This window comes from Nicotiana tomentosiformis, chromosome 2, assembly GCF_000390325.3.
Source record: "Nicotiana tomentosiformis chromosome 2, ASM39032v3, whole genome shotgun sequence".
NCBI classification, from domain to species: Eukaryota; Viridiplantae; Streptophyta; class Magnoliopsida; order Solanales; family Solanaceae; genus Nicotiana; species Nicotiana tomentosiformis.
The window spans coordinates 89784313-89812170 of record NC_090813.1 but is presented as its reverse complement, the minus strand read 5'-3'; the positions used below and the strand labels follow the sequence as shown (position 1 = coordinate 89812170).

The 27858-nt window shown below is 36.0% G+C and overlaps 4 protein-coding genes across 9 annotated transcripts; 2 read left to right on the top strand and 2 right to left on the bottom strand.

Annotated features, from left to right (window-relative positions):
- Positions 1–8226: 8226 nt before the first annotated feature.
- Positions 8227–12987, bottom strand: LOC104115034 (uncharacterized). Of its 3 annotated transcripts, none has more exons than XM_070195726.1 (6): positions 12810–12987; positions 12033–12146; positions 9881–11942; positions 9481–9789; positions 9347–9401; positions 8227–8965 (listed from the first exon to the last, which is right to left on the bottom strand). In XM_070195726.1, exons 3-6 carry the CDS (start codon positions 11062–11064, stop codon positions 8297–8299), a joined length of 2217 nt encoding a protein of 738 aa, XP_070051827.1. In that variant the 5' UTR covers positions 11065–11942; positions 12033–12146; positions 12810–12987; the 3' UTR covers positions 8227–8296. The 3 variants fall into 3 exon arrangements, with proteins under 3 accessions (XP_070051827.1, XP_070051828.1, XP_070051829.1); XM_070195727.1 differs by having other exon boundaries at positions 9881–11909; XM_070195728.1 differs by having other exon boundaries at positions 9724–9789; positions 9881–12146.
- Positions 11266–12135, bottom strand: LOC138905235 (uncharacterized). Its single transcript, XM_070193741.1, has one exon. The coding sequence runs from the start codon at positions 12133–12135 to the stop codon at positions 11266–11268; it is 870 nt and encodes a 289-aa protein (XP_070049842.1).
- A 4075-nt stretch (positions 12988–17062) lies between the features above and the next one.
- Positions 17063–19559, top strand: LOC104115035 (uncharacterized). 2 transcript variants are annotated; one of them, XM_070193509.1, is made up of 6 exons: positions 17063–17767; positions 17848–18091; positions 18227–18436; positions 18524–18616; positions 18710–19298; positions 19445–19559. In XM_070193509.1, the coding sequence occupies exons 2-5, from the start codon at positions 18074–18076 to the stop codon at positions 18875–18877; spliced, it is 489 nt and encodes a 162-aa protein (XP_070049610.1). In that variant the 5' UTR covers positions 17063–17767; positions 17848–18073; the 3' UTR covers positions 18878–19298; positions 19445–19559. The 2 variants fall into 2 exon arrangements, with proteins under 2 accessions (XP_070049610.1, XP_070049611.1); XM_070193510.1 differs by lacking the exon at positions 18524–18616 and having other exon boundaries at positions 17067–17767; positions 18901–19298.
- Positions 19560–20853: 1294 nt separating this feature from the next.
- Positions 20854–25965, top strand: LOC104115036 (uncharacterized). Of its 3 annotated transcripts, none has more exons than XM_009625605.4 (2): positions 20854–21384; positions 25799–25965. In XM_009625605.4, exon 1 carries the CDS (start codon positions 21002–21004, stop codon positions 21380–21382), a length of 381 nt encoding a protein of 126 aa, XP_009623900.1. In that variant the 5' UTR covers positions 20854–21001; the 3' UTR covers positions 21383–21384; positions 25799–25965. The 3 variants fall into 3 exon arrangements, with proteins under 3 accessions (XP_009623900.1, XP_009623899.1, XP_070051826.1); XM_009625604.4 differs by having other exon boundaries at positions 21002–21384; positions 25612–25965; XM_070195725.1 differs by having other exon boundaries at positions 21002–21407; positions 25633–25811.
- The last annotated feature ends 1893 nt before the right edge of the window (positions 25966–27858 follow it).

The following is a 27858-nucleotide window of genomic DNA, read 5'->3' as shown; positions in this document are numbered from 1 at the left end:
TAAGTTAGCACGATCAATGATTGCCTCATTAAAAACCTTGCCGAAAAACCCATCTGGTATAAAACCAGTCTAAGGAAAAAAGAGTGTAATGCGTGCTTTCAGGCCTAAGGCTTTGTGTTGAATAACCCATTCCTGTTCTTGGTCGAACTCCTGCAAGGGTTAGTTTTGAAATATAAACGAACATGGGAGGGTCGTACCTTAGCAGTAGTATCGTTTTAGGTGTGACACGTTCCAGTTGCTTGGTAGTTGTTTTCCGTTTATAACACCGAGCTTGTAGGATCCTTTACCGACAATTTCGAGTACCCGATACGGTCCTTCCCAATTTGGACCCAGTTTTCCTTCATTTGGATTTCGGGTGCTGAGGGTGACTTTCCTTAGCACTAAGTCCCCGATTTTAAAATGGCGAAGATTGGTTCTTAGATTATAGTATCTTTCGATCCGCTATTTTTGGGCGGCCAATCGGACGAAAGCGGCTTCTTGCTTTTCATCCAATAATTCGAGGTTAGTATTCATAGCCTCGTGATTTGACTCTTCCGTTGTATGTCAAAACCTTGCACTGGGTTCCCCGACATCAACTGGAATCAAGGCCTCAGAACTATATACTAAGGAGAATGGGGTTGCCCCTGTACTGGAGTTTGATGTCGTTCGACATGCCCAAAGGACTTCGGGTAAAATTTCTCTCCATTTCCCCTTAGCGTCGTTCAACATTTTCTTTATGTTTTAATTGATAGTCTTGTTCGTCGATTCTGCCTGTCCGTTCCCACTAGGGTGGTACGTCGTTGTTAATATCCTTTTTATTTTATGGTCGTCGAGGAATTTCGTCACCTTGCTACCGATAAATTATTTTCCATTGTCACACACTATTTCGGTGGGTATCCCAAATCGACATATGATGTGATCCCAGATGAAGTCTATAACCTCTTTCTCTCTCACTTTCTCGAATGCATGTGCTTCAACCCATTTAGAGAAATAGTCAATCATAAATAAAATAAACTTAGCTTTACTTGGGGCCGACGGTAGAGGGCCGACGATGTCCATCCCCCATTTCATGAATGGCCATGGGGATAGGACTGAATGAAGTTGTTCTCCGGGCCGATGGATCATCGGTGCAAAGCTTTGACATTTATCACATTTTCGAACAAAGTCTTTAGTGCCTTTTTCCATGCTATCCCAGTAGTACCCTGCTCTAATGATTTTGTGAACCAGTGATTCGGCGCCGGAGTGGTTCCCACAAGTGCCTTCATGGACCTCTCGTAAAATGTAATCAGTATCTTCTGGTCCTAAGCATACTGCCAACAGTCCATCGAACGTCCTTCTGTATAACATTTCATCTTCAGCCAATGTGAATGGAGCAGCTTTGGTTTGCAGGGTCCTTGACTTTTTAGGGTCCGGTGGGAGCTTTTCGTTCTTCAAGTATTCAATATATTTATTCCTCCAATCCCAGGTTAAGCTTGTAGAGTTTATCTCGGCATGACCTTCCTCGATCATGGATTTTGAGAGTTGAACGACAGTCCCCAAGCTGATCTCGTCTGCCTCGATCGACGAACCCAAATTTGCAAGTGCATCGGCCTCATTATTTTTTTCTCGAGGTACATGCTGTAAAGTTCATTCTTTGAAACGGTGCAAAGTTACCTGCAGTTTGTCCAAATACCTTTGCATTTTATCCTCTCAAACTTCGAAGGTTTTGTTTACTTGGTTTACTACCAGTAAAGAGTCACACTTGGCTTCAATGACTTTTGCTCCCAAGCTTTTGGCTAGTTCGAGACCTGTAATCATGGCCTCGTACTCGGCCTCATTGTTAGTCAACCTAGAAGTTTTGATAGATTGCCTAATAGTGCTACCCGTGGGCGGCTTCAAAACGATGCCTAGCCCGGACCCCTTCACATTCGAAGCACCGTCTGTGAAGAGGGTCCATACCCCCGATGATGTACCCGATTTTAATAAGAGTTCCTTTTTCACTTCGGGGACGAAGGTTGTCGTGAAATCGGCTATGAAGTCCGCTAAAATTTAAGACTTGATGGCCGTCAGGGTTGATATTCGATATCGTACCCACTGAGTTCGATGGCCCATTTGGCAACTCGGCCTGATAGTTCGGGCTTGTGCAAAATATTCCGAAGTGGGTAAGTGGTTAATAAGCATATGGGGTGATATTGACAGTATGGTCTTAACTTTCTAGAGGCGCTTATCAGTGCAAGTGCCAATTTCTCTAAGTACGGATACCTAGTTTCTGCTTCCCCTAAGGTTCGACTTATATAATAAACGGGAAATTGCGTACCTTGCTCTTCTCGAACTAGGACACCACTTACCGCTATCTCCGATACTGCCAAGTACAAGTAAAGTTTCTCATATGTTTTCGGAGTGTGAAGCAGTGGTGGGCTCGATAAGTATCGCTTCAATTCTTCTAATGTCTGTTGGCATTCCAGGGTCCAGGCAAATTCGTTCTTCTTTTTGAGTAGAGAGAAAAATCGGTGGCTTCGATCCGACGACCTCATAATGAATCGGCCTAAGGCAGCTATCCGTCCGGTTAGCTTCTGCACAGCTTTTACACTGTCCATAACGGTGATGTCTTTGATGGCCTTGATTTTATCGGGGTTGATCTCGATCCCTCGATTCGATACCATAAATCCAAGGAACTTGCTTGAACCGACCCCGAAAGCACATTTCTCGAGGCTGACCTTCATGTTGTATTTCCTTAAAATCTCGAACGTTTCTTGCAAATGAACCAAATGGTCCTCTGCGTGCAGGGATTTAACTTGCATGTCATCAATATAAACTTCCATTGATTTACCTATTTGTTCTTCGAACATTTTATTTACTAGGTGTTGGTAAGTAGCTCATGTATTTTTTAGCCCGAAGGGCATTACATTATAACAATAGGTTCTATACTTGGTGACAAATGAAGTCCTTTCTCAGTCCTCCGGGTTCATTTGGATTTGGTTGTACCCGGAATAGGCATCGAGAAAAGTAAGGATCTCGTGGCTGGCCGTGGCATCAATCATGCGATCGATGTTAGGTAGTGGAAAAGAATCTTTGGGGCACGCCTTATTTAAATCCTTATAATCTACACACATTCTGAGTTTGTTCCATTTTTTAGGAACTACAACTACATTAGCTAACAATTTGGGATATTTCACCTCCCGAATGGACCCTATTTTGAGAAGTTTAGTTACCTCATCCTTTATGAATGCGTATTTTATCTCAGACTGGGTCTCCTCTTTTACTTCACCGGTTTGAACCCGGGGTCCAGGCTTAGCCGATGCGTCGTTATCTCCGGTGGGATCCTTGTCATGTCTAAATGGGACCAAGCAAAACAATATATGTTATCAATAAGAAATTGGATAAGCCTTTTCCTGAGTTCAAGGGTTAATCCCGTTCCCAGGTATACCTTTCGCTCGGGCAGGTACTCGATCAATATAACATGTTCCAGCTCTTCGACCGTTGATTTGGTGGCATCAGAATCTTCGGGAACAATAAAAGTTTGAGGGGTCAAAAAATCCTCCTCTTCTCCTTCTATCTCCTAGTTCCCCAATTCGGTCGAGGCTGATAGCTGTGATTGCTATTTGACTTCCTCTTTAACTTTGATGCTCGACCTCTCCAAGGTTGACAATGTCGATATCGGGTTACCTCATCAACTGCAAACATTTCCTTCGTAGCATGCTGCTCCCCGTATATTATTTTTACATCGTCTGACGTCGGGAATTTCATCACCAAGTTGTTCCACGACCCTCGATCGGATGATATTCGCCGAACTACCTGGATCCACTAAAACACGCTTAACTTGAACTTTATTTAATAAGATAGAAATTACCAGAGCGTCATTGTGGGGCTGAGAAATGCCTTCTGATTCTTCGTTGTTGAATGACAAAGTGCCTTCGGGCACATAATCTCGGGTTCATTTTTCCCTAGTGGTTGATACCTTAGTGTGTTTGAACATGGGTCCCTATGGAATGTTGACCCCACCGATGATCATATGAATGACATGTTAGGGTTCCTCCTGTTCACTTTTTCTGTTGGCATCCCTTTCTCTGAAATGATTCTTGGATCGATTTCTGAGGAACTCTCGAAGGTTGCCCTCGTTGAATAGACGGGCTACCTCATCTCTTAATTGTCTACAATCCTTGGTCTTGTGACCATGCGTGCCATGGTACTTGCACATCAAATTCGGGTTTCTTTGGGAAGGATCGGTCTATATGGGTCTGGGCCACCTAGTATCTTTGATCCTTCCGATTGCCGATACAATGCCCGATGCATCGATGCTAAAATTATATTCAGATAACCAAGGTGCCTTTGTGGGATCGGCATACTTGTCAAAACCACTTCTGCTCATAAGTCCCCGAGAACTCTGTCCTCGATCACTTCTTCGATTGTTCCGGGCGGAATTGCGTCCTGAACCATTATTCCTTCGATCTGCGGTATATGGTTGATATCGGTCTCTGTTCGACCTTGGCTCCCTGTCGATGTCCCTCTGGTTCTTAACTACCGACCTGTTTGGATGTACTGAACCAGAAGGGGCTCTTAGTTGGTCGTCCTCGACCCTGATCTTCGGTTGATATCAATTGTGCACATCTGCCCAGGTCACGATTGGATACTCGATCAAACTTTGTTTCAACTGACGTGATGCTATCGAACTCCGCTCGTTCAACTCTTGGGTGAAAGCTTGAACGGCCCAATCATCTGTGACCGGTGGTAATTCCATGCGTTCTATTTGAAATCGGGACACGAACTCCCTCATCATTTCATTATCCCTTTGTCTTACCTTGAAAAGGTCCGATTTCCTCGTTGCGACCTTTATGGCCCCTGCGTGTGCCTTTACGGAAGAATCTGCTAACATGGCGAATAAGTCGATGGAATTTGGTGGCAGGTTGTGATACCAAATCATTCTTCCCTTTGAATGGGTCTCTCCGAATTTTTTCAACAACACAGATTCGATTTCGTCATCTTCTAAATCGTTACCCTTTATGGCACATGTGTAAGAGGTGATGTGTTTGTTAGGGTAGATCATCCCATTATATTTAGGAATCACGGGCATGCAAAATTTTTTGGGGATTGGTTTTGGAGCTGCACTCGGGGAAAAGGGCTTTTGCACGAATTTTTTGGAATCCAACCCTTTCAACACTGGTGGTGCCCCCGGGATCTGATCGACCCTTGAGTTATATGTTTCCACTTTTTTATCGTTTGCTTCGATCCATTTCGTGAGTTCCTTGAGTATCTTAGCAATTTCGGGACTAGTCCCTGATTCTTGCTCATTTGACCTTACTATAGCTGGCTCCGTTCTGTGGGTGATTTCTCGGGGTGGACTGGGCTCTAGTCTGCTCGGTACCTAGGTTTGACTCTGCAACTGAGCTATCACTACATATTGAGCTTGCAACATTTCAAAAATCATACGCAAGCTGATTCCGTTTTCCTCAGCGTTATGGGTGTCTCGAGCTGCAGATCGAGTACCACCATGAATGCTATTTTCAGGTTCAGAACGTTAGTTTGCCTCAATAGCCACATGCGAATTAACGTCTAATGGTACTTCGACTCGGACCCCAACGGCATCGACAAGCGGTCTTTCGGCCCTGGGCGTCAAGTTGTTGTTCTCACCTTGAAGGCCAGCTTCGTTGTCGACAGGTAAGGCCATTAATTAAGAGTTCGTTGTTGCTAATCCGAAATCAAAGACACTTTCAACAACAAGCGTAAAATGGTGTATTTTGCAGATTTGTGTCAAATAACCACTGTTATCCTTAGCCCCACGGTGGGCGCCAAACTGTTTACCCGAAAAATGAATAGAGTTGAATTTATACGTAGTTCTAAGGGTGCGCGGTATAACTTGACGCAAATCGTATAAGAGAAAATGTCGAATATTGACTATCAAGAATGAAAATACAAACAAGGTTGAAGGGATGATGATTTATGAGTAAGCAAGATGAAAATAATGTATAAAGCTCAAAATGATAATCTCTCTATAGGGAGCATATGCACAGTATGAGAGTTATGGTTTCTTCATGTCTCAATACCCCCTTACAGAGATAATAGCCATCCATCTTATAATGGGGGATTCTACTTTAGATATAATTAAAAATATATAGTTGGGAATCATGATAAATCAACTTTCTCCTTTTTCCTGCCGAGATTTTCTCCTCTAGTGTGGTTGTAACAGCTCTTGTCTATAAGCTCTATATTGACTTGAGCTCGACACTGAATCGAGCTTGATATTGATTCGAGCTCGATAATGACTTCGAGCTCGGTATTGATCGGTCCCTGAAACTCGAAACTAGGTAACCCCGCTTTGAATTTTATCCCGAAATTATGAAGACGCTCTTCGGTCCATTATATTCCCATCACAATCCGTCGTACGAAGGCCAAAATCGATTTCGACCGTATACAATGGACAATTTCATTTTCCAACTTATCCATTCACAATTTCATATACCAGTTGTAGTTTTACCATTTAATAGGATCCCAATTAAATGTCCACCTTCATTTTCCTATTCACACGTTCACACATTAATTGTATCTATAATTTACCATTTAATAGTATCTCAATTAAATGACCAACTTCATTGTCACTACAACATTATGCATTTATAACTACAGATTTTTAGCTACAAATCTAAAAAATGTGGCTATTACCGAATATTAGCCACACAAATTATAATTTGGTAGCTATTCACAATTTCGTAAAATTTATTAGCTACAAAAGTTAAACTGACAAAGCTAATTTCTCATTTTTGCTATAGTGTCTAACTATCGTGGCAATAGCTGCCAAAATAGCTATAAATTTATTGCTACACTAAAGATTTGTAGCTAATTGTTAGTTTTTGCCACGTGTGTTTGAAGTTGTTATTGCAACAAAGTATCTTTTGCCACAATAATTTATGTCAATCAAAATCTTGCAGCTAACTGAACATTTTTGCTTCAATTTATAAAATCTGTGGCAGCAGTTAGCTCAATAGCTACAACTAACTATAGTGACAAAATGATATAGCCCCGAATTTAAATAGCTACAATAAGTGGTGTAGCTAATTCTAAGCTTTAACTATGAATTTAAAATCACTGTAGCAATTGTAACTTTTTAGCCATGATACACGTGTTTGAACATAATTTTATAGCTAAAAGAATGATGTTGCTTTAAAATGATATAACTACCAACTTTGAGACAAAAAAACTTTCGTAGCAAAGTATAAATTTTATCATGCACTTGCAGTAACTATAAAAATAGTACTAACATAACTAAAGTTTCATAGTTAGATAAATAATTGTAGCAATATTCATGTATATGTGCTTCCCGAAAGATTTCTACATTCATCAAATCAATACAGAACTTGCTTCGATAGTCTATTGATCTAACAAAAAAAATATAAGTTTCTCATAGATTTGGTTGAAATTGGAAAAAAGAGTTTTTGAAGTTTTATTGAAAAATAATTTATGAAAGTTGAAGTTGTATTTGGACATGCATTTTATTTAAAAATAATATTAAAGTTTTGTAAGTGGAGAAAAGTTCCACACAAAAATTGGTCAAAACTAGTTTTTGGAACTTTTCCTTCAATTCTTTTTTTCAAAAATTAATTAAATTTCATGAACAGACAATATTTTTAATTTCTTTTTGAAAAAAATTAATTATAATCTATGAAAACGGGAATCTAATATTTAGAATGAAAATAAAATTTTCTGGTGATGCAGGAGTAGAAAAAGAAAGGAAATCACAATAACCAATTGTGCTGACTATGAAGAAGAAAGAAGTGTAAGGACAAGAGAGTGCACTCCTTCCCATTTCTCACGCGGAAAGTGTGGAGTTGTCGAATTATTTAGAGCATAAAATAATGGTCGTATACGGCCGAATTAACTGAGCGACAGTTTGGTTGCAAGGGAACACTCTAGGTCAAGTTTTCTCTCTTTTTTATCTCTATTCTCCTCCCCAATCCTATTAAAAAGAATTTCTAATAAGAGACTACATAATGTAGAAAATACTGTTGAATGATGTTATCTCTCCGCTTATTAAGAGCACTCTTCCTAATAATACTTCATAAATAGTGGCGTATCACAATAATTTCATTAACCTTGTAAGTTTGTAACTAGATAATCCATCAACATACACCTTATAGAAAAGAACATTTGAACTCATTCAAACTATAATTGTCAACATAACACTATTAAATACTAATTCATATTCAATCAAAATAATTCAGTATATTGTAGTAATTCATAAATTTAGTAAAATAATAAAGAATTAAACATCATCTCTCAAGCAAATAAGTAAAAGTTTTAACATTAACTGAGTATAAACAAACATGCATATAAGACTTCTAAATATTTAGAGTAACAAATCTTCATCATCAGTTTCAGGTTCTGATTCGATGTCTTCAATAATATCATCAGTTAAGGTAACATCAGTGCTGATAACACCAAGATCATTTCTTCTCCAATACATAAAGTCTTCATCTTCCTCAAATGTACAGGAGAAATCTTGAGCATCTTGTTGAAATGTTTCTTCATTGACAGTACCATCAGCTAAATAAGCCGAATGACCATTCAAAACAACTGACAAATTGGAATGAAGATTATCCTTAACATAAAAAACTTGTTCTGCTTGAGATGGAAGCACAAATGGTTCATTTGTTGCTAACTTTCGGTTAGTATTGACACTAACAAAGTCATACTTATCTATTTTTACTCCTTTTCCTATGTGATCAACATCCCACCAATCACATTGAAATAATACAATTCGTTTACCTTCAAAGTATTGAAGTTCTATTATTTCGGTTATAACACCATAGTAATTTGTATTTTGACCATTCGTTACTCCTCTTACTAAAACACCACTATTTTGCCTCACCCTATTACCTTCGAGTTGTTTAGTATGAAACCGAAAACCATTTATTTCATACCCCTTGAATCTTTGAATTCCATCAAAAGGACCTCTAGCCAAAGAATACAATCCGCAACTTACATGTGAATTTCCTTCCTTGCGCATTTGCATGATCTGTACAAAAATAAATAATTAAATAATCTAATGATACTAAAGCGGGATAGAGAAGATAACAAGAGGGATACTTTTGGCAAAGAACTTCCTAAAACTGGCGGATTTAGTAACAAATACAACACTTAATATTAATAGGATAGTTTGGACTATGTAATGCAATGCCTATACAATTAAAGAAATGAGACTAGAGACAAGCCAACATTAACGAAAAATTGCCAATTTGATTCAGGTTATCATATAAAAACAGTTAGGACTACAAAGATGGGAAGAACAATAAAATTCTTGCAGCAGCACCCACCATACAACCATAAACACTCAAAAGATAAACTAAATTAAATTATAAGTATGAAAAATTGAAAAAAGAATACAGTGAAAACTTACTCGATGAAAAAACCAATCATCAAAGTTCATGTCACTATTACTCTGCTCGTACTCCCTGTTTAAAAATTAAAATAATAATTGAGAAAAAGCTAACAAAATCAAATTGCTATATACAATACCATAAGAAAGTATACTTTAAAAATGGTTGAACTTCGTCACAATTTCTCAAAACATAAAGATGAGCCTGTTTTCGCTCAAGCTCTTCAAGATTTCTAGATGTATCTCTTAACAAAGGGCCACCTTTTTGTTCAAATATTGACAATCCATAGTATGACTCAACATGATTATCTTCATCATTTTTTTCCACTCGATTATACCATTTCTCACTTCCATGTAAATATCTTGAACAAAATATTAGACTTTCTTCAACAATATACCCTTCTGCAATAGATCCTTCTGGTCGACTTCTATTGCGAACATAACATTTCAGTTTCCGCAAGAATCTACATAATATAACAATCAGTTAAACGCTTAGCATGAAAAATTAACAAGCCACATAAAATTAAATCGAAATTATAAAATACAAAAACATACCGCTCTATTGGGTACATCCATCTGTATTGTACAGGTCCAGCAAGCTTAGCCTCTCTTGGAAGATGAATGACCAAGTGCACCATAATATCAAAAAATGTTGGCAAAAATATTTTTTCTATTTTGCTCAACGTAATTGGAATTTGAGTTGCAAGTTGATCCAACACACCAACTCTTATAGTTTTTGAACATAACTCTCTGAAGAAAATACTTAATTCGGTAATAGCATTATAGGCATGGTTCGGCAGGACTCCGCGGATTGCAAAAGGGAGCAGTTGTTCCAAAAGTATATGAGAGTCATGACTCTTCATTCCATAAATTTTACGATCCTCTAACTTTACACACCGTGATAAATTGGAAGAATATCCATCTGGAACCTTAATAGTTTTCAAGAACTTACATACTTTAGACTTTTTATATGGTGATAAAGTATAGCATGATGCTGGATAATACCACTTTCCATCTCTTTGAGTTGGATGCAAATCTTTTCTTATAACCATTTCCTTCAAATCCCGACGAGCATTCAAATTATCTTTCGTTTTCCCTTCCATATCTAATAACGTCCCAATAATATTGTCACACACAATTTTTTCAATATGCATGACGTCTATATTGTGGCGTATTAGATTATTTTTCCAATAAGGAAGTTTGAAAAAAATGCTTTTCTTCCTCCAATTATGAATGCCTTTACTTTTTTCCTGTCTTTTTCTCTTTTGGGTCTTACCAAATTTAATGTCTTCCAAGCTATCCAACTGGTTTAAAATATCATCTCCAGAGAGAATTTTTGGAGTAGGTCTTCTTTCTACTTCCCCATTAAAATCACGTTTATTTCCCCGCCACTTATGACTAGGCGATAAAAACCTACGAGCACCCATGTAAGATAACTTACGGCCATACTTTAATCGAGTAGACGGAGTCTCTTTGTTGCATGAAGGGCAAGCCAAAGCTCCCTTTGTGCTCCATCCAGACAAGTAGGCATAGGCTGGAAAATCATTTATAGTCCATAAGAGTGTTGCCCGCATACAGAAGTTCTCCTTTCTCGAAGAATCATATGTATTGACTCCATTATACCACAATTCTTGCAACTCATCCACCAAAGGTTCTAAGTATACATCGATATCATTTCCAGGAGCTTTAGGGCCAGGTATCAACAAAGACAAAAAGAAATATGGTTGCTTCATGCACATCCAAGGGGGTAGGTTATACACAGTAATAATTACTGGCCACGTGCTATGAGAAACACTTAAATTGCCGAAAGGATTTATCCCATCAGATGCTAATCCAAGCCTAACATTACGAGGATCTCTGGCAAAGCCCGAGTTAGATGTATCAAAATGTTTCCATGCACCTGAGTCGTCTGGATGTCTAAGAACCCCATCTTTCAAACGTTAATCATGATGCCATGTCATGTCTGAAGCTATTTTCGATGACGTAAACAACCTTTGCAATCTTGGTTTCAAAGGAAAGTAACGTAAAACTTTTCGAGGAATTTTGCTCCCACTCTTTTCTGTATTAGCCCCATTAGCTTTTTGACCTTCTCTTGATTTCCACCTAGACTCGCCACAAACCAAGCAAGATTCAGCTTTTGCATTATGTTTCCAAAACAGCATACAATCATTTTCGCAAGCATGTATTTTTTCATAACGAAGACCTAAACTTCGAATTACTTTTTTTGCTCCATAGAATGATTCCGGTAAAGTTTCACCAGAAGGAAGTACTCGTTTAATTAACTTCATTATGCAGTCAGTTGCTTTATCACTCAATCCATAAAGGCACTTAATTTGAAACAGCTCCACAATCAGTGACAACTTGGAAAATTTCTCGCAACCAGGATAAAGTTGTTGTGCAGCATCCTCCAGTAATTTGGAAAATTCCGAAGCTGGTTCAGAAGGATCTACCCCACCAGAACAATTCGTGATATCAGGGCCAGTAGCATCATAAATCATTTCAAATATATCATCACCTTGATCTTTTCTTACTTCCTCTTGTCTTACTTCATTATTGTTGGTGGTTTGCTCTTCGGGTGCAAATTCTGCATGAAAAAGCCAACGAGTGTACCCCTTGACTATCCCAAAAATCATTAAATGTTCCTTTATTTCGTCTCTAGTTTTGTGAAAAACATTGTTGCATTTTTTGCAAGGGCAAGGAATTTCACCTTCTGGTTCCGTGTGCTTAAAAGCAAATTGAAGAAAATCTTCAACTCCTTTTAAATACACATCGCTCAATCTATCATTATATCGCATCCAAGTCTTGTCCATTTCAAAATTTCCTACAAAGAAAAATAAAATAAGATCAAGATACTTAAAAAAGAAAGATCAATTAACCACGGTTATACAATTTAGAAGCCAATTTTGCTACATTCAGAAAGCTACAACGTGCAATTTGGAAAATAAATGTAACTGAAGTTATCAGTTACTCACTTATATATCTTGAATTAGGTAGCAACTTTTACACAATATAGAGAATAAATCTAAAGCAAATAAATTTTGGGGCACAAGAAAAAAAAAGTGCCAAGAGAAAAAAGAAACATTCTCCAAATACATAATTTGAAAGCAATCCATAACCAAAGTACTAATTCTTAAAGTAAGATGTTTGTGATAGTGAAAACTGAAAAACTGGAAGGTATTATTCACTGGATGAAAGAATCTATTGCAATTGCTACTAAAATCACCTTAGAATTATCGGGTCGATTTTCGTGTACTTTTTTAGCATTGCAGGGCATATGCCATAGCAACCCAATAAACAAAAATTTATTTTTTGCTCCAACACAATAACAATCAGTATTCAATACTAAATCAATATTCACCACAACAATCATCATTCTAAACAGCTCAAACAGTGAACCTTCAACTAGAAAGAAACAGAGAAAGAGATTCTGGTTTTAAGCGAAAAAGAAGAAGAAACTTCAGAAGACAGAAAAAAATAAACTTACTTTGCCGGTGATATTGCCGGTTGATGCCAGTGGAGATGAAAAATGAGGTTGAGGCTTCGTCTTTGAGAGAAATTTGGAAGAAAAACTAATTTTGAGAGAGGAGGGTTTAGGGATCTTTTGGTACGGTCAATTAGATCAAATAGAATGATGCTAATGGGGATTGTACGTCCTGCTCTAAGGGATGGAACTTTGATATATATATATATATATATCAAAGTTGCATGTTATACACTTTGGCCCACAATACTTTATATATGTTAAGATTTAAGAATTTAGAGGTGTTCATACTTGGATTCAACTTAATTTTACATGATCTTTCTTGTAAGTTTCAAATATAATTTAAATAATTAACGCGGTCATCTCTAATTAACTTTTATATCGAATTTAAACAAAACTTCATCAAGAATCACTCAAAATCCATTCTAATCAATTGCTGCGAGAATGGTTATTTTACTCGGATTTGTATATCGAAATAATACCTTTTGGGGTAATTACAGATGTCCATCGTTTAGTTCAATTTTTACGGGATTTTACTTGTAAGTTTCAAATATAATTAAATAATATCACGACCCGAAATTTCCCACTTTGGGACCGTGCTGACACCTAATATTTCACTTGTTACGCAAGCTAACGTTAGAATAATTTAAACTATTTTTAACAATTCATTTTAATTAATTAGTAAAGAAACCAAACAACTGGAGAAACACTATCTCAATTTGTCACGACCCGAAATCTCACTCGTCGTGATGGCGTCTATCTCAATACTAGGCAATCCGACATCATCATGAAAAGGTAGGCATGCTTTCAAGTTCAACCAACTCAGTAAGTAACAATAATAAATAAAAAACTGAAAGTAGTGACGGGCTTCATAGCTAAGTCCAAATACAGTAATTTCCAACATGAAAAGGTAGGCATGTTTCCAAGTTCAACATTTAAAACTCCACAGTAATTTCATATCAAACTTGACTGAAACATAAATAATGTCTTTTAGAGTTTTTTCAAAACAGTGATAATGACAGTAGAAATGCAGCAATAATGGAATCAATGCATCATCTCAGAGTAACAGTCACCCAGTCCTCTCATTCACTCTTTCCTCACAGTCACTCATTCCTCACAATCACTCAGCACTCGACACTCGCACTCGCACTCAGACTCAGTAGGTACCTGCGCTCACCGGAGAAGCTACTTAAACTATTTTTAACAATTCATTTTAATTAATTAGTAAAGAAACCAAACAACTGGAGAAACACTATCTCAATTTGTCACGACCCGAAATCTCACTCGTCGTGATGGCGCCTATCTCAATACTGGCAATCCGACATCATCATGAAAAGGTAGGCATGCTTTCAAATTTAACCAACTCAGTAAGTAACAATAATAAATAAAAAACTGAAAGTAGTGACGAGCTTCATAGCTAAGTCCAAATACAGTAATTTCCAACATGAAAAGGTATGCATGCTTTTTCAACATTTAAAACTCCACAATAATTTCATATCAAATTTGACTGAAATATAAATAATGTCTTTTAGAGTTTTTTCAAAACAGTGATAATGACAGTTGAAATGCAGCAATAATGGAATCAATGCATCATCTCAGAGTAACAGTAACTCATTCCTCCCATTCAATCTTTCCTCATAGTCACTCATTCTTCACAATCACTCAGCACTCGACACTCGCACTCGCACTCAGTAGGTACCTGCGCTCATCGGGGTGTGTACAGTAAAATCGTGACTGAGTACAAAATAGTAATTTAACAGATAATTGAATATGTACACGACCTCCATGGGTCCCAACAATGTCAACACATGGGTTAAACATGATTTGTAGTTCAATTTTCCCAATACGTGGAAAAATGTATGGATAACAATAATTTATTCAACTACACAGATCCGTGAAATTGACCAAGTCACAATTCCTACGATGTACGCCCATACGCCCGTTACCTAGCATGTGCGTCACCTCAAAACCAATCACATAACACATATATAATTCGGGGTTTCATACCATCATGACCAAATTTAGAACTGTTACTTACCTCAACCCGTGTAATTCTTTATTCCGCTATGCCCTTGCCACGAGAATTGGTATCCGAAAGCCTCAAGTCTGGCCACAATTAATTCGATTCAGTCATTACCAATTATTATAATTAATTCCATAAGGAAATACAAATTGTTTTCTAATAAAATTCAAAATTTAACTAAAAAATCGCTCGTGGGTCCCACGTCTCGGAACCCGACAAAGTTACAAAATATGAACGCCCATCCCACCACGAGTCCAACCATATAAATTTCACCAAATTTCGACATCACCTCGATCCTCAAATCTTCAATTAAAGTCTTTGAAGATTTCTACGATTTTCAACCAAATCTTTACCCATTTGAACTCAAAAATCTTCCCACAAACCTTATTGGTACAACAATATATAAATAATACTCTTACACTCAAGAATTATACTCATAATCAACCATCTTCTATCCAAATCCGAAATTGAAAAACTAGGGTATGAAACATTACCTCTTAGATGAAGAACTTGAGAGATTTCTTGTTGGATTTCAAGGCTTGAGCAAGATTTGATGAACAAGACATTTGAGTTTCTTCCTATCTCTAGAACACTCCCACTTCTCTCTAAAAATATTAGATTTTGGCTCAAAAATAACTTTAATCCCTCTCTCTACCCAGCCTTGGGGTATTAAATGAGCTCTTACGTGCGTGACCGCGCACCTGGGCAAGTGGCCGCGCATCCGGCCTCACACACAAGGCAGAAACTCCCAAATATGCGCGGCCGCACATCTGGACGTGCATATGATATAGGTCCAGTAAAATGGTCATAACTTTCTGTATACATATCCAAATGACGAACGATTTGATGCGTTGGAAACTAGACTCAATGTTCTTTAATTTGATAAGTTATACACCATATGATCGTCTCTAGTTAATATTTATTAACTCCTATATCGAATTTAAATAAAACTTCTATAAATATCACTCAAGATTTATCCTGACAAATGCTCCGAGAATAGTTATTTTACTCGGACCATTTTTTTTATATCAAAATAATACCTTTTAGCGTAATTAGAGGTGTTCATCATTCTATTCGGCTTAATTTCGCAGGAGCTTAAAAGCTTACTAGTAAATTTCACATATAATTAAAATATATAGGGTGATCATTTCTAATTAATATTGATTAACTAATCTACCAAATCTTAATAAACTTCACTAAGTATTACTCAAGCTTTATCCTGATCAAACGCTTCAAGAATAGCTATGTTAATAAAATATAATTATATTAATAAATTATACAACATATAAATATAATTAGATTATATGGAATAACAATGTGTTTATATTAATAATATTCTTATCTAACTACTTTTGGACTGATATTTACGAGGAGGGAAACATGAATTCACAATTTGAAAAATAAAATATGAGTTACCAAAAGAAACAAGTTCCCTCTAAATTATTTCCCTCTAATTTTTTTGTGCCTAAATCACAGTCTTCTTTTCCTATTAGAGCCAAAACATAAACTAAAAGAGGCAAAAACCCTAAAATACTAAAAGTCTCGAGATTTGGGGAGCAAAGGTACGGCTCTTCCCCTGCATCAAAGGTACGCCTCTTTTCCTTTAACTTTGATTAACTATTATCCACTAACTCTTTTGTTTTTATGGATGAATTACAAGATTTGAGTGTCTTACAAAATAAAATATTCTAGTTTCGTTTATGTTGAGAATTTAATATTCCTTTTTTTTTTGTGTGTGTGTGGAAGGGAATATTATTATTAATGTTAGAGAAATACTACATGAGTACTAGTGCCGTTTGCGCTATGGTTATCTTTATTTTAAGAAAAACTTATGATCATTATACTAATTTAGTTGTTTCATTCAGTTTATTTTTAATATTAAAAATTATAGTTTGATAAAATTGCATATTGAATTTCTACTTAATTATAAATAGTTGTACATCTTGCTTCAATTAGTGATATGGAAATAGTTTGGGACTTAATGAATAGTAAGCAACCTTTTTTGTGGGTTCGACCGGTTCCATTACTGAAAATGATTGAAAAAAAGGCTACGTTGTGGAATGGGCACCACAAAAAAAGTACTAAAATATTCTGCACTTGGAGCCAATGTGGTTTGATTCTACACGGAGAGCATTTGTGAAGGGGTTCCCTTCATAAGTAGGCCTTGAGCTTCTACTTAATCTCAAAGAACTACCATTTGCTTTTATACTTATTACACGAAATATATTGATGTCTTACAAATACTTATTTATAATCAGACATGGGTAGAAACGGAATAATCGATTGACTGATGATCATGAGACGGAACCTCCAAAAAGTTCCAAGAAAACATTTGTTACAGAAGATTTAACCACACAACATAGAGAAGAAGTTGTTTATTCGGGTAATTGCAATAAAGCTTTTATAAAATATAGAATTCTTTATCAATTCATTTTCAATTAGACAACATTTTGTGTTTGTTTAATCATCTAGCTAACCTATATTATAAATTTTCTAGGAAACATGAATATGACAAGAGAGTTGGAATTTAGCTTCCATTATGGTGGCCATTTTATATTTTCTCCTTCTAGAAAATATGTAAGTGGGCAGTTGGTGAAAGCAAGTATTGATATTGATTTCATAGCTTTCTTTGATCTGCTGGATGAAATGAAAAAGCTTTGCAACTTCAATATTCTTGAGGGAGATAAATTTGTTTATTTGAGAGGTGATAGAGTTATCAGTGATTGTGATGGGTTAGTGGAATATCGTGACGATTCAAATGCTAAGAATATGCTTCTCAGTTATGAGAGGCATAAGGATAAGTCAATTGATATTTATACCCTCAGAAAAAATGATATTTTTGTGAGTTCTTTTCTCGGAGAAAATAGTTCTAGGGAGAACTCGTCTGAACAAGTGAGTGAAACAGTTGTGGAAGAACATGAATCAGCAAATTCAATAGGTATTTTTTTCTTTTATTGATCTTTGTCAATTCTTTCGATATTTTTACATGAAGTATATTTATGTCATCTTTAAATGTAGGTACTAACGTCGTGAAAAGAAAAACTAGAGGGCCTACACGATGCGTGACGATAATCAATTTACAGGAAGGACAAAAATTGATCGTTCAATTTGATGAGGATCATCAAGCTATTGGCGAGAATGCAATCGATTTTACTTGCTTTTGGGTCAAACAGTTAGAAGCCGAACATGTTGCCCATTAAAAGTAAATGTTTGGAAAGAAATAGAGCAAGACAAGATCGACCACATGTGGGACATTATCTTGGTAAGAAATCTAGTAAATTATTAAAGTTTATAATTTTCTTTAATTTTTGGTGGGTTGACAATCTGAGATACTAAGCAAGTTTGGTTTTAAATCAATAGTTCTAACTTTTATAATGGTATATTTTATTTTTTATAGGAAAAGTTTAATTTTGATGTCTCCGAGGGAAGAAAAGGTGCAATTCTTGGTCATATGAGTGACCTCTACATAGATTATAGTCACAAGTTGAAAAATAAGTATTTTGATTCAAAAGCAACTTATCAACTTCGCTTACGGAATAAGCCTAAACTTCTCATTGTAGATGAATGGAAATATTTGGTCAACCTTTGGAGCGGTGATGACTTTCAGGTATTTTATTTAATCTGTTTGGTCTTTTCAAATTATTATATGTTGTAGAAACTAATATTATTAATTTTTTTTAAAACTTTCGTGCAGAAGAAAAGCACGCAAAACAAGACAAATAGATCGAAATGTTCCTTGCCTCCATATAGTGGGACCAAAACTTATGCAAGACTTAGATATGAAATGGTATAAACAACATGATAATTTTTTAGAATAAAGTTATAAGAATTATATTCACATATCTTATTCAATTAATGAAAATGATTAATATTTTCACAGGAGAAAAAAAATGGAAAAGCTCCATCCCGTGTTGAAGTTTTTTTGGAATCTCGCAAGAGAAAAAAAGGAAAACAAGTTGATGCTTTCCAACAAAATGTCATTGTCATGTCAATGTGTTCTATTTTATCTTTATCTCCTTTTAGAGTATACATTTGCGCTTATGTATGATTAATTTGCATTATTGATTATAGGTTCAATTTGACCAATTAAAAGAGCAGCAAAAAGAAGGAGAAATTTCTTTAAATGATGATGATATCTTTGAAAAAGTATGTGGGGCAGAAAAATATGGATATCTTCGAGCATATGGTCCCGGAAAGAATATCAGTGAATATTTTGGAGGTAGACCAACAAAGATATAACTTATAAACAAGTAGAATTGACCAGAAAAGAAGCAAATGAGCGTGTGGAAGAAGTTAAAAGGGAAGCTAAGAAACAACTCGAAGAAGTTAAAAGGGAAGCTGATGAAAAAGTTGAAAAAATCAAGAAAGACACTGATAATAAGCTAGTGGAGATGGAAAAACGATGGGAAATGTTTTTTCAAATAATGCTTGCTGCTTGAAATCGACGGCCAAATGATGCAAATCAGATCGTAAGTAACTTATTATACTACTTACTAATATCTTTTTATGTTATCCTTTCAAAAAATTATTCTTATTAACAAGTAAAGTTTATCTTTTCCAGCGAAAATACTTTGTTGTACTATTTTCTTATATATTTTTTTAAATATTGTTGCAGGTTATGGAGTAGGGATGGAAGTATCAAGATTGAGAGGGAGATGGATAATTATTATTTCTTTTGTAAAAGCGCACTAATATGTTTGATTAACGTAATACTCCACTGTTTTGAATGATATTATTGAACATTTATTATTTTTTTTTAACATTGCATTTATTGAATAATTACAATTGAAGGTATATTTCATGCCAAAAAACGATTCTTATCTACGTTATATGAATTATTGTGGCTAACAGTATTTGAGGTAAAATTCTCAATTAGTAGCGATGAATTTTTGAATAGTAGCAAAACATATATACAACTGTCACATAGTATAAACATGGCTATACGTTTTTATTTTCATAGCAAATGAAGAATCTTTTGCAACAATTTTATGCTTTGTGGCAAAAAAGAATGAAATTTTAACTATGCACTTTTGAATTTGTAGCTAAACATGGCTACGTATTTTTACTTTTCGTAGCTAATAAAGAAAATATTTTGCTATAATAAGATATATTACATCGCTAAAAGTATGAATTTTTAGCTGCAATAAGAAAATATTTGTGGCTAATACTTCAATTCATTGCTATGAATTTTTGATCCGTAGTTGAATACGAGTACTATTGCTACGAAACTAAGCTATAGAAATAGCGACAAAATATAAAGTTACGTGACAAACAAATCAAATCTTTTGCTACAATACAACACTTTGTAGCTACAAAATAAAGATAGCTATACATTTTATTTGTCATGGCAAAAGAATAAAATTATTGCTATAATCTTCTTTTTCGTGGCAAAAATGTATTATCATCACAGCTAGAACACATAAAATTTACATAGCAATAAGTATTAGTCCTTAGCCATGGATCATGTAAAGTTTGCAGCTAACTTTTAGTTACGCCACTTCTTGCTACGAATGCTACGAAAAAACTATTTGTGGCTAAAATGTTTAGCTACATAAATTTTTATATTTAGCTACAATATATTTTATAGCTATATATACATAATGTTGTAGTGTGTCCAATTTACAATTTCACGTAGCAGTATCTCAAATAAAATTGAAATAATATTACTTTTAGGTAGAGGGTAATTTAATCATTCAGTTTTTAAGGAGATTTTAGTAAAATAATTTTTACAAAGTTATAGACTATAGTATAGTATATACTCCCTCTGTTTTAATTTATGTGAACTTGTTTGACTGGGCACGGAGTTTAAGTAAATAATGATTGCTTTTGGAATTTGTGATCCTAAATAATTCAAAAAAGGACCTAGAGTATTTGTGTAATTAAATTTCTCATTAATGGTAGAATTATAAATTTAAGTAAAATTATTTCTAAATTTAAAAATAAATTATTTTTTTTTGGAAGGAACCAAAAAGAAAAGAGATTTACGTAAAAATGGAGGTAGGAGTATATGATCTAAAAAGCTGACCGAACCCGCAGTTACAGAAAAAAGTTTGAAGTTCGGACCCTTGGTTAAGCCCAAAACAGTTTTCTCTCCTGAAATCACAAAAATCAAAATCCAACCTTTTTCCAAGAAACCAAACAGATCTCAAGACTCACCACAGCAAATTCGTCAATGGCTTCGTCAGGAAAATCGGTGATCAAAACCCTAAAGCGTTTCATGAAGAAGCCATGGGAGTTCACTGGACCACAAACAAGTCCAGAGTATCTATCCGCTGTGCCCAAGGCAACTGATTACAGGCTCTTCTGTCCGGCCACAGCTCAAGCTAAGGCCATCATACCTACTTCCGATCCTGAAACCGTATTTGACATCAAGTACTTCTCTCGTGACCAGAGACGTAACCGTCCTCCAATTAGGCGTACTTTCCTCAATAAAACTGATGTTGAGAAGATGATGGAGAAGAAGACTTTTGATATCAATGATTTTCCTCAGCCTTATTTGACTGCTAAGATTGAAGAGGATATGGATGCTATTGGTGGTGGATACCAGAAATGAAGGTAAGGAATCTCAATTTTTAGGTCTTTTTATCTGTTTATTAGTAATTATTGGAAATTGAGCCTGTATGTTGAATAATCAATCAGTTAATCAATCAATCGTGTATGCGTCATTACTATTTTGGCTTTTGAGGCACATTTCGAGTTCTTTAAGTCCTCATTGTTGCACATAGATTGTTATTCGAACGTTTGATGAAAATATGTGATGTACTGGGTTTAGCTGGTGTTCTCATATAGGAGGAACTTAGAGCTTCTCTTTAATTGGAATTATTGGCGATTTATCACATTTGTCTTTAATTGGTGATGCTTTAGTTTGTCTGTGGTAGAGGAGGGAGAGGTAATTTGAAGATGTAGGGGTGGGTTTGCTTCGCTATGGAGGAAAAATGTTACTATATCATGAAAAATCATTTTCTCTATAATTTTACAGCATTTGGTTAGGTATGAAAGTAGGTAACATTTAGTAATCACACAGGGTCTAGGATATGGTCTGAAAATTGTGTGTTGGTGATATTTTTGAGCTATGTTGCTGGTCTCGTCCAAAAAATGCCACTGCATCCGTGTCGAATCCTCCAAATGCATTACTTTTAGAGGATCCGACACGCGCCCAGTGAAATTATTGGAGGATCCGAGCAACATATCTTTTTATTACAAAAGGTTGAAAACCATGTTTAAGTATTGATTAAAATAAGTTATATGGATAAGAGTTAGGGGACAGAGACTAAACTTTTTGATGTAAAGGTTCAATCTTTGGATCTTTTCCACTGAGGCCTTTTGAAGAGACTCTTTGTTCCACTTTATCATTTGTCCTCCAAGCATATTTTTGGATACTCTGTTTACCCCCTTCTTCAATAACAGTGGAAAAAAATTGGGATATTTGGAAAGGAAAATGAGTTCCATTTGATGAACTAAGCACTTGACGAGATTTTGTCTTTCCCTCCCTTTCCTTGTGGGATGATGAAATGGGATGTACTGGAAACCTTGAGAGTAGTCTACAAATAGAATGTTTGGGGGAGGGGGTGTTCAGAGATTTGCCTTTCTGGGGCCTAAACTGAAAATGAGATTTAATGGTTAGCTAGGTTTTTGCAGTTTGAGCATAATTTTTTGCGGGAAACTCTTTGAGGAGTCTGTGGACAAAAGATACGTGAATGCATTACAAACCTGCAATTTCAAAAAAGACATGAATTGTTTAGAGAATCTCCCAACTTAGAGTAGAAAAGAAAGTTTACAGGCCATATGGTTTTGGTGCTAAATATGGCTAAGTTTACATAATATGTTTCACTATAAGGAGTTTCGTCCTTTCCTTACTTAAGATCTTGTAGTTGCTTCTTCCATCCCTTGCTGCATTTGCTCTTCTGTAGCTAGTGGTACCCTCCCCTCCCCTCCATCCAACCGAACGATGGCTCCTTCCTCGATAACCTTGTCGTTGCCCCATTTACTCTGCCCTCCACATGCTACTGTTGCCTCATTTTTGGCCTCGTCCAAATAAAGGTTGCTTCTTGTCATGCTTCCCTTTTCAGGAATTAGCCTTCGATGGCATGCCCTCCTTTTGCCCCCCCTGCCATGACCACTTTTGACCCCTGTTCCAGCTTTTTCCTTTTCCTTTTCCCCGTCCCTTCTAAGATCTCCCCTTTTGCAAATTGGCGGTAGAACCCAAGCCCCAACCCGTTTACAAGTTTCAAACCTTCTCCTTTCCCCCCACTTTTAAAGGGAAAAATATCATATCATAGCTGATAATAATGGCTTCAGTGTTACCAAAGGAAACATTGTGCTCAAAATTTGACCATGTATGCTGCTTCCAGCAAATAAATAGCCTGCTATTGTCAAAGTTACATGTGCCAGAAAGACTGAAAATTGCAAATGTTTACCCTTATCTTTTGGTACCACGTGACTTTACCTTATCAAAAAAATCATTTGGTACATACCACTTGATATTTATGCCAAGTACCACTAGTTGACGAGGTTTTTAAATAGGATATAGCTTAATTTTTTATTTTTTATTTTATTGGTCCTAGTTTGTTTCTTTTTCCAACACCAGTGTGAAGTATGACTAGTTTAACATTATATTATTCAATTTTTCTTCTTTTGATTTAAAGCACCATATTTTCTCTGAGCACAAATTAGCAATCATGTTAGTCTCGATTTCTTTGTTTGCGGGTTGGAAGAAGATTCAGATGGGGCATTAGGTATAGTGAGAAGGGGAGTCAAAATGAAGATTTGTATTCTTGACGGTTTCCTAACCTATTCAAAACTGCATGGAAAGTAAAGGAGAGTTGTTTTGCTTTCTTTTTTATCACACCAGACAACGAGGCAAGATAAGTTCTTTACCAAATGAATGTACCAATTGTCCTCTTAGCTTTTTCATTCCCTTCCACCGCCTATTGTTAACGATGGTTGCATCATCTGGTTAGTTAGAACAAACTTAACTTGATGTATTTACTATTTCCTTGAAAACAATTCTTGATATTGACATTATAATTGATTAGGGAAAATCATGCTGATAAGATTTATAATTAGAGGTACTTAAGATTAGGTCGAGTTTGACTCTATTGTTATGCGTTAGAAAGGAAGATTAAACTTTTAAAGCTAAAGAAATGCTAGTAAGCTATAGACTTGAAATAATGTATAGAGCTAAATATGCATAATTTTGAATAAGAATGTTAAGCCTTGATGAACCACCTTAATGCTTCATTTAGACCTTATAATGCTAGAGCAAGAATGTAATATAATGAATTAAGCAGAGATGCAACCATCTTAATGAGATCAAGCGTTAGAGATTTCGAGTGTGTACCATGTTAGCATGAAACTAAACTATCTTAACAAACAAGCAGTAACTAAACTATCTTAACAAAAAGCTGATGCAACCATCTTAATGAGATCAAGCGTTAGAGATTTCGAGTGTGTACCATGTTAGCATGAAACTAAACTATCTTAACAAACAAGCAGTAACTAAACTATCTTAACAAAAAGCAGATACTGCTTTTAGTTGTCTATGTGGATATACTGACGTTTCACAGTTTCTGTCGATACTCTTCTAGAGTAAAGTAGCTACATTTTGATCTTAAAGGTGTTTAGTTGTAAAATAAATCATAATTGGGTCTTTGTGATGGGATCAAGCTTTATATATATATTTTGCCTGGTAAATTGCCATGGCTAATTTCATTCTATAGCTAGTCTCTAGGAGAAGATGAAAGAGCGAATTAGCATAGAGTATGTCTGGAAGCCATTCTAGAAGATGTTCTTATGTTGCGGCAAGCATAGTTATTATACACTTGGAACATTCACAGGGTTTGTGCCTGGTTCTAGCCCCCCATAGCTCTAAAGTCTACTGTCATTTTTAGGCCTCTAAAGTCTACTGTCATTTTTAGGAGTGAAATGAGCTAAGCCAAACCCAAGAGTAGCCAGGTGTAGTTCAACTTGGTGCATTGAGAGTTGAGCTTCAGGTTGGCTTGAGTCCAGCTGAGGTTGAGCTCGAGATGATCAAGTTTTGCTGAGCTCGAGACTGGCTCAACGTGTTTGGTTAGCTTCCATAACAACAATGACAGAACTTTTACTAAATCAATCCATAAGTTCGTAAGATTAAGAAAACAAGCCAAAGATTTCCTACAACTCTCATACGTGTAATAATCAGAAAAGAATTGAGTTTTACAAGGTTTGGGGGGTTGACACTTCAAGAGGGAGAAGAGGCGGCCTACTGGTATATGAGGACAAAAAGAAAATTTGTGGGAAGGACAAGCGAGCTGGGATTAGGCTCGAACTTGGGAAGTCTCAATTGGATTTGAGCCGGGACTGAGCCAAGCTTGAGCAGGCCGTGAGCTTGCACCACTAATGTTATACTATAACTTCAGGTCCGCCATGGATCTTCTGGCATAATTGTCAAAAAGAAATAGTAACTGGGATAGTTCTTCTTTAGCAAAAGTGGAGTTACAACTTACAAGTTTATTAAACACTAAAAGGTGTACCCATTTATAACATTGTAAAGGCAACTTTCTGAAATTCCATAATGTTAGGCATACGAGCAGTTCATAACAACACCTTTTTTTGCATTTGATCCTCTTATTTTAGTATCTGAATGGTCAAAGGATTAATAAATGCAATAGAAGAATGCAAGTAACGAGAAAAAAGTGTATCTATTCCTGTTTTTATTTGGTCATCTTGGAAAATTCAGTTTTATTAGCTGTGGTATTATCACATGTACATGATTTGTAACTGTTCAAATTCCCTCTCTACCAGGCTGTGTAGTTGGGCCGAAACCGTTGCTGTCAATAACAGTAGCTGATGATGTATTGCAGTGTCAGCCAAGTGCTGTGCAAATGTACTTCCTTTGTTTTTAACATGTTAAGATATATTCCTGGAGCAATTTGGTTTTACAGCAAAAAGTTTCAGCAGCTGAATAATTCTTTTCGATTATCTTATGCAGATTATGTTCCCTATCTTTTGTTTGAAATGTCCAAGCTAGTCAAATTCTGCATGTGATTAGCTAATAGTCCGATTCTGATTTCCCAAATTCACAGCTTCGCCTGATGTCATACCATGTACCTCGAAAGATATTGATATCAATTTTAGTTGTGGCTTCAATTACTGTCATTGGTCAGATTCTATTGGACTTTTTATCTCAATCATATTTTATCAACACAATTCTTCCCTGCCAAGAAGGGGTTGTTCTTGATTCCCTATAATTAGACAGGACAGCATGACAATTTCAGTTTCCAAAATCATTATACTTCCAAAAGAGCAGGTCATATGCAATGCAAGTCTTCCAAATATATATTTAGCCAATTCCTCGTCCAGAACCCCTCTAGCCTATCGAAAATGAAGATAGGTAGATGAATTTTGTCTCCTTCTAACACCATAAATTACCACCAAGGTTCTAAATAATGGTTTAGCTGATGGTACTTGCCAGATAATTCGAGAGTAGGCATTAGTATCTTGGAATGGCTATTGTAGTATTTTGCCATATAGTGCTCGATACTTGAGACCCCTTTTTTTTTTTCGCTTTTTGTTTTTGGTGTGTGTGTGTGTGTGTGTCTTCTAGTCTTCATGATCAATTGACACCAGCATTTTGTGATGCAACTTTTGCTTTGTTTGATTTCATGCTAAAATGGTTTCAAAGATTAATATCTAGGACAATAATTTACATCATATCAAGCGCCCCTTAGGTGAATTTATGGTATATTTCCCCTGATGACACTAAACTGGTCCGTTAAGCTCCTCTTGTGCTCCTAACTTGGAAGCACACTTGTGTTGGAGTTCATTCTAATGCCTTCTTGAGTTGTATTTGTGCCAACTGCTCTGTATTCTTTTTTCATCACATTGTCTTCATTACCAACTCTAAATATAGGGGGTGCTACAAGCAATTAGGCATTTTGTGCACCCTCTTACTCGAAGTCTCAAAATTGTCGTTGAAAGTTGCTTTGCGAGACGGCTAATAGTCTCTGACTTGGTCTTCAGATCATAAGTCTCAACCCGTTCTTTGGCTTGCTCTTTTGCCAGTTTGATCTTTCTACATGATTAAGTAGTATTCCAGGTGAATAAGAGTTGGTTTTAAATAGAATAAGTACTTAAATGGAGACGAAGTTCACAAGTTTTCCTTGGTCCAATTACTAGGAAAAGACTAGACAAACAAGAAAGAGAAGGTAAAGTGATGTACAAAAGCACAATGTTGGTGTTAAAGTTGGGTAAAGCTATGAGTGTGAATTTGAACAGGAACAAATAAGAAAAGATGAATGTTTTTATTAGAAGGAATAATAGTACGGGGGAAATCATTTTCCCTTATGGTACGGCATGTCACGCATGCCTCAATCCAACAACCAGTAAAGTCGACGTCTTCTTTTTATATGTTTTCACATCTTAACCCAATTTGGAAATGAGACGGCATTTTTGCTTTACCCTCAAGTAACCATCCCAAGACATGACTCTTTTCGTACCAATCCAACCACCAAATGTCTTCAATTGTACATTCTAGGGCGATATCATGTCTTTCCACAAAAAGGAGTGTGTTTTACTGAACCCATAGAACAACTGCTACCCATAGAAAAAAGGAGAGCCTCGTTAAATCATGGGTGTTTCACAACCAGTAAAGTCGACCATGGAGTTCCGATCTCCCATTTTACGTGTTATCGTCGGATGGAATCGGTCTTATACCCAAAACTATTTATGTAACAAGAAACCAGAGAAATATAAAAATATCCGCTAGCACTAGCTGGTTGAAGAACTTTAATTATTTATTTTGGAAGATAAATCTTGTCACCTCTTAACAAGAAATAAACAAGAATTCTAACTTATAAAGTTTAAATCCTAGATCATTGTTTGCGGTGAGGTAATGTGGATGCACCTAAGATTTAAAATTTTGTTTCATCATGTATCATCATCATCTTCATAGATCTGACAGTTCTGAGTGAAATGCTTTACTAATTTAATTTCGTCCGTTAGGCAGTGACTACAAGAGGCCATAGAAACCCTAAAAACGAAGCAAAGGTT

What these genes read in the sequence shown, in the direction of transcription:
- LOC104115034 (XM_070195726.1), bottom strand. Translation starts at nt 11,064, where the DNA reads ATGTGCATGAAGCAACCATATTTCTTTTTGTCTTTGTTGATACCTGGC. An exon ending in GAAGTTCAACCATTTTTAAA is followed by an intron (nt 9,402 to 9,480) that starts GTATACTTTCTT and finishes ATTTTTAAACAG; the next exon opens with GGAGTACGAGCAGAGTAATA. An exon ending in ATGATTGGTTTTTTCATCGA is followed by an intron (nt 8,966 to 9,346) that starts GTAAGTTTTCAC and finishes ATTTTTGTACAG; the next exon opens with ATCATGCAAATGCGCAAGGA.
- LOC138905235 (XM_070193741.1), bottom strand. Translation starts at nt 12,135, where the DNA reads ATGGACAAGACTTGGATGCGATATAATGATAGATTGAGCGATGTGTAT.
- LOC104115035 (XM_070193509.1), top strand. An exon ending in GGAGCGGTGATGACTTTCAG is followed by an intron (nt 18,437 to 18,523) that starts GTATTTTATTTA and finishes ACTTTCGTGCAG; the next exon opens with AAGAAAAGCACGCAAAACAA. An exon ending in CAAGACTTAGATATGAAATG is followed by an intron (nt 18,617 to 18,709) that starts GTATAAACAACA and finishes ATATTTTCACAG; the next exon opens with GAGAAAAAAAATGGAAAAGC.
- LOC104115036 (XM_009625605.4), top strand. Translation starts at nt 21,002, where the DNA reads ATGGCTTCGTCAGGAAAATCGGTGATCAAAACCCTAAAGCGTTTCATG.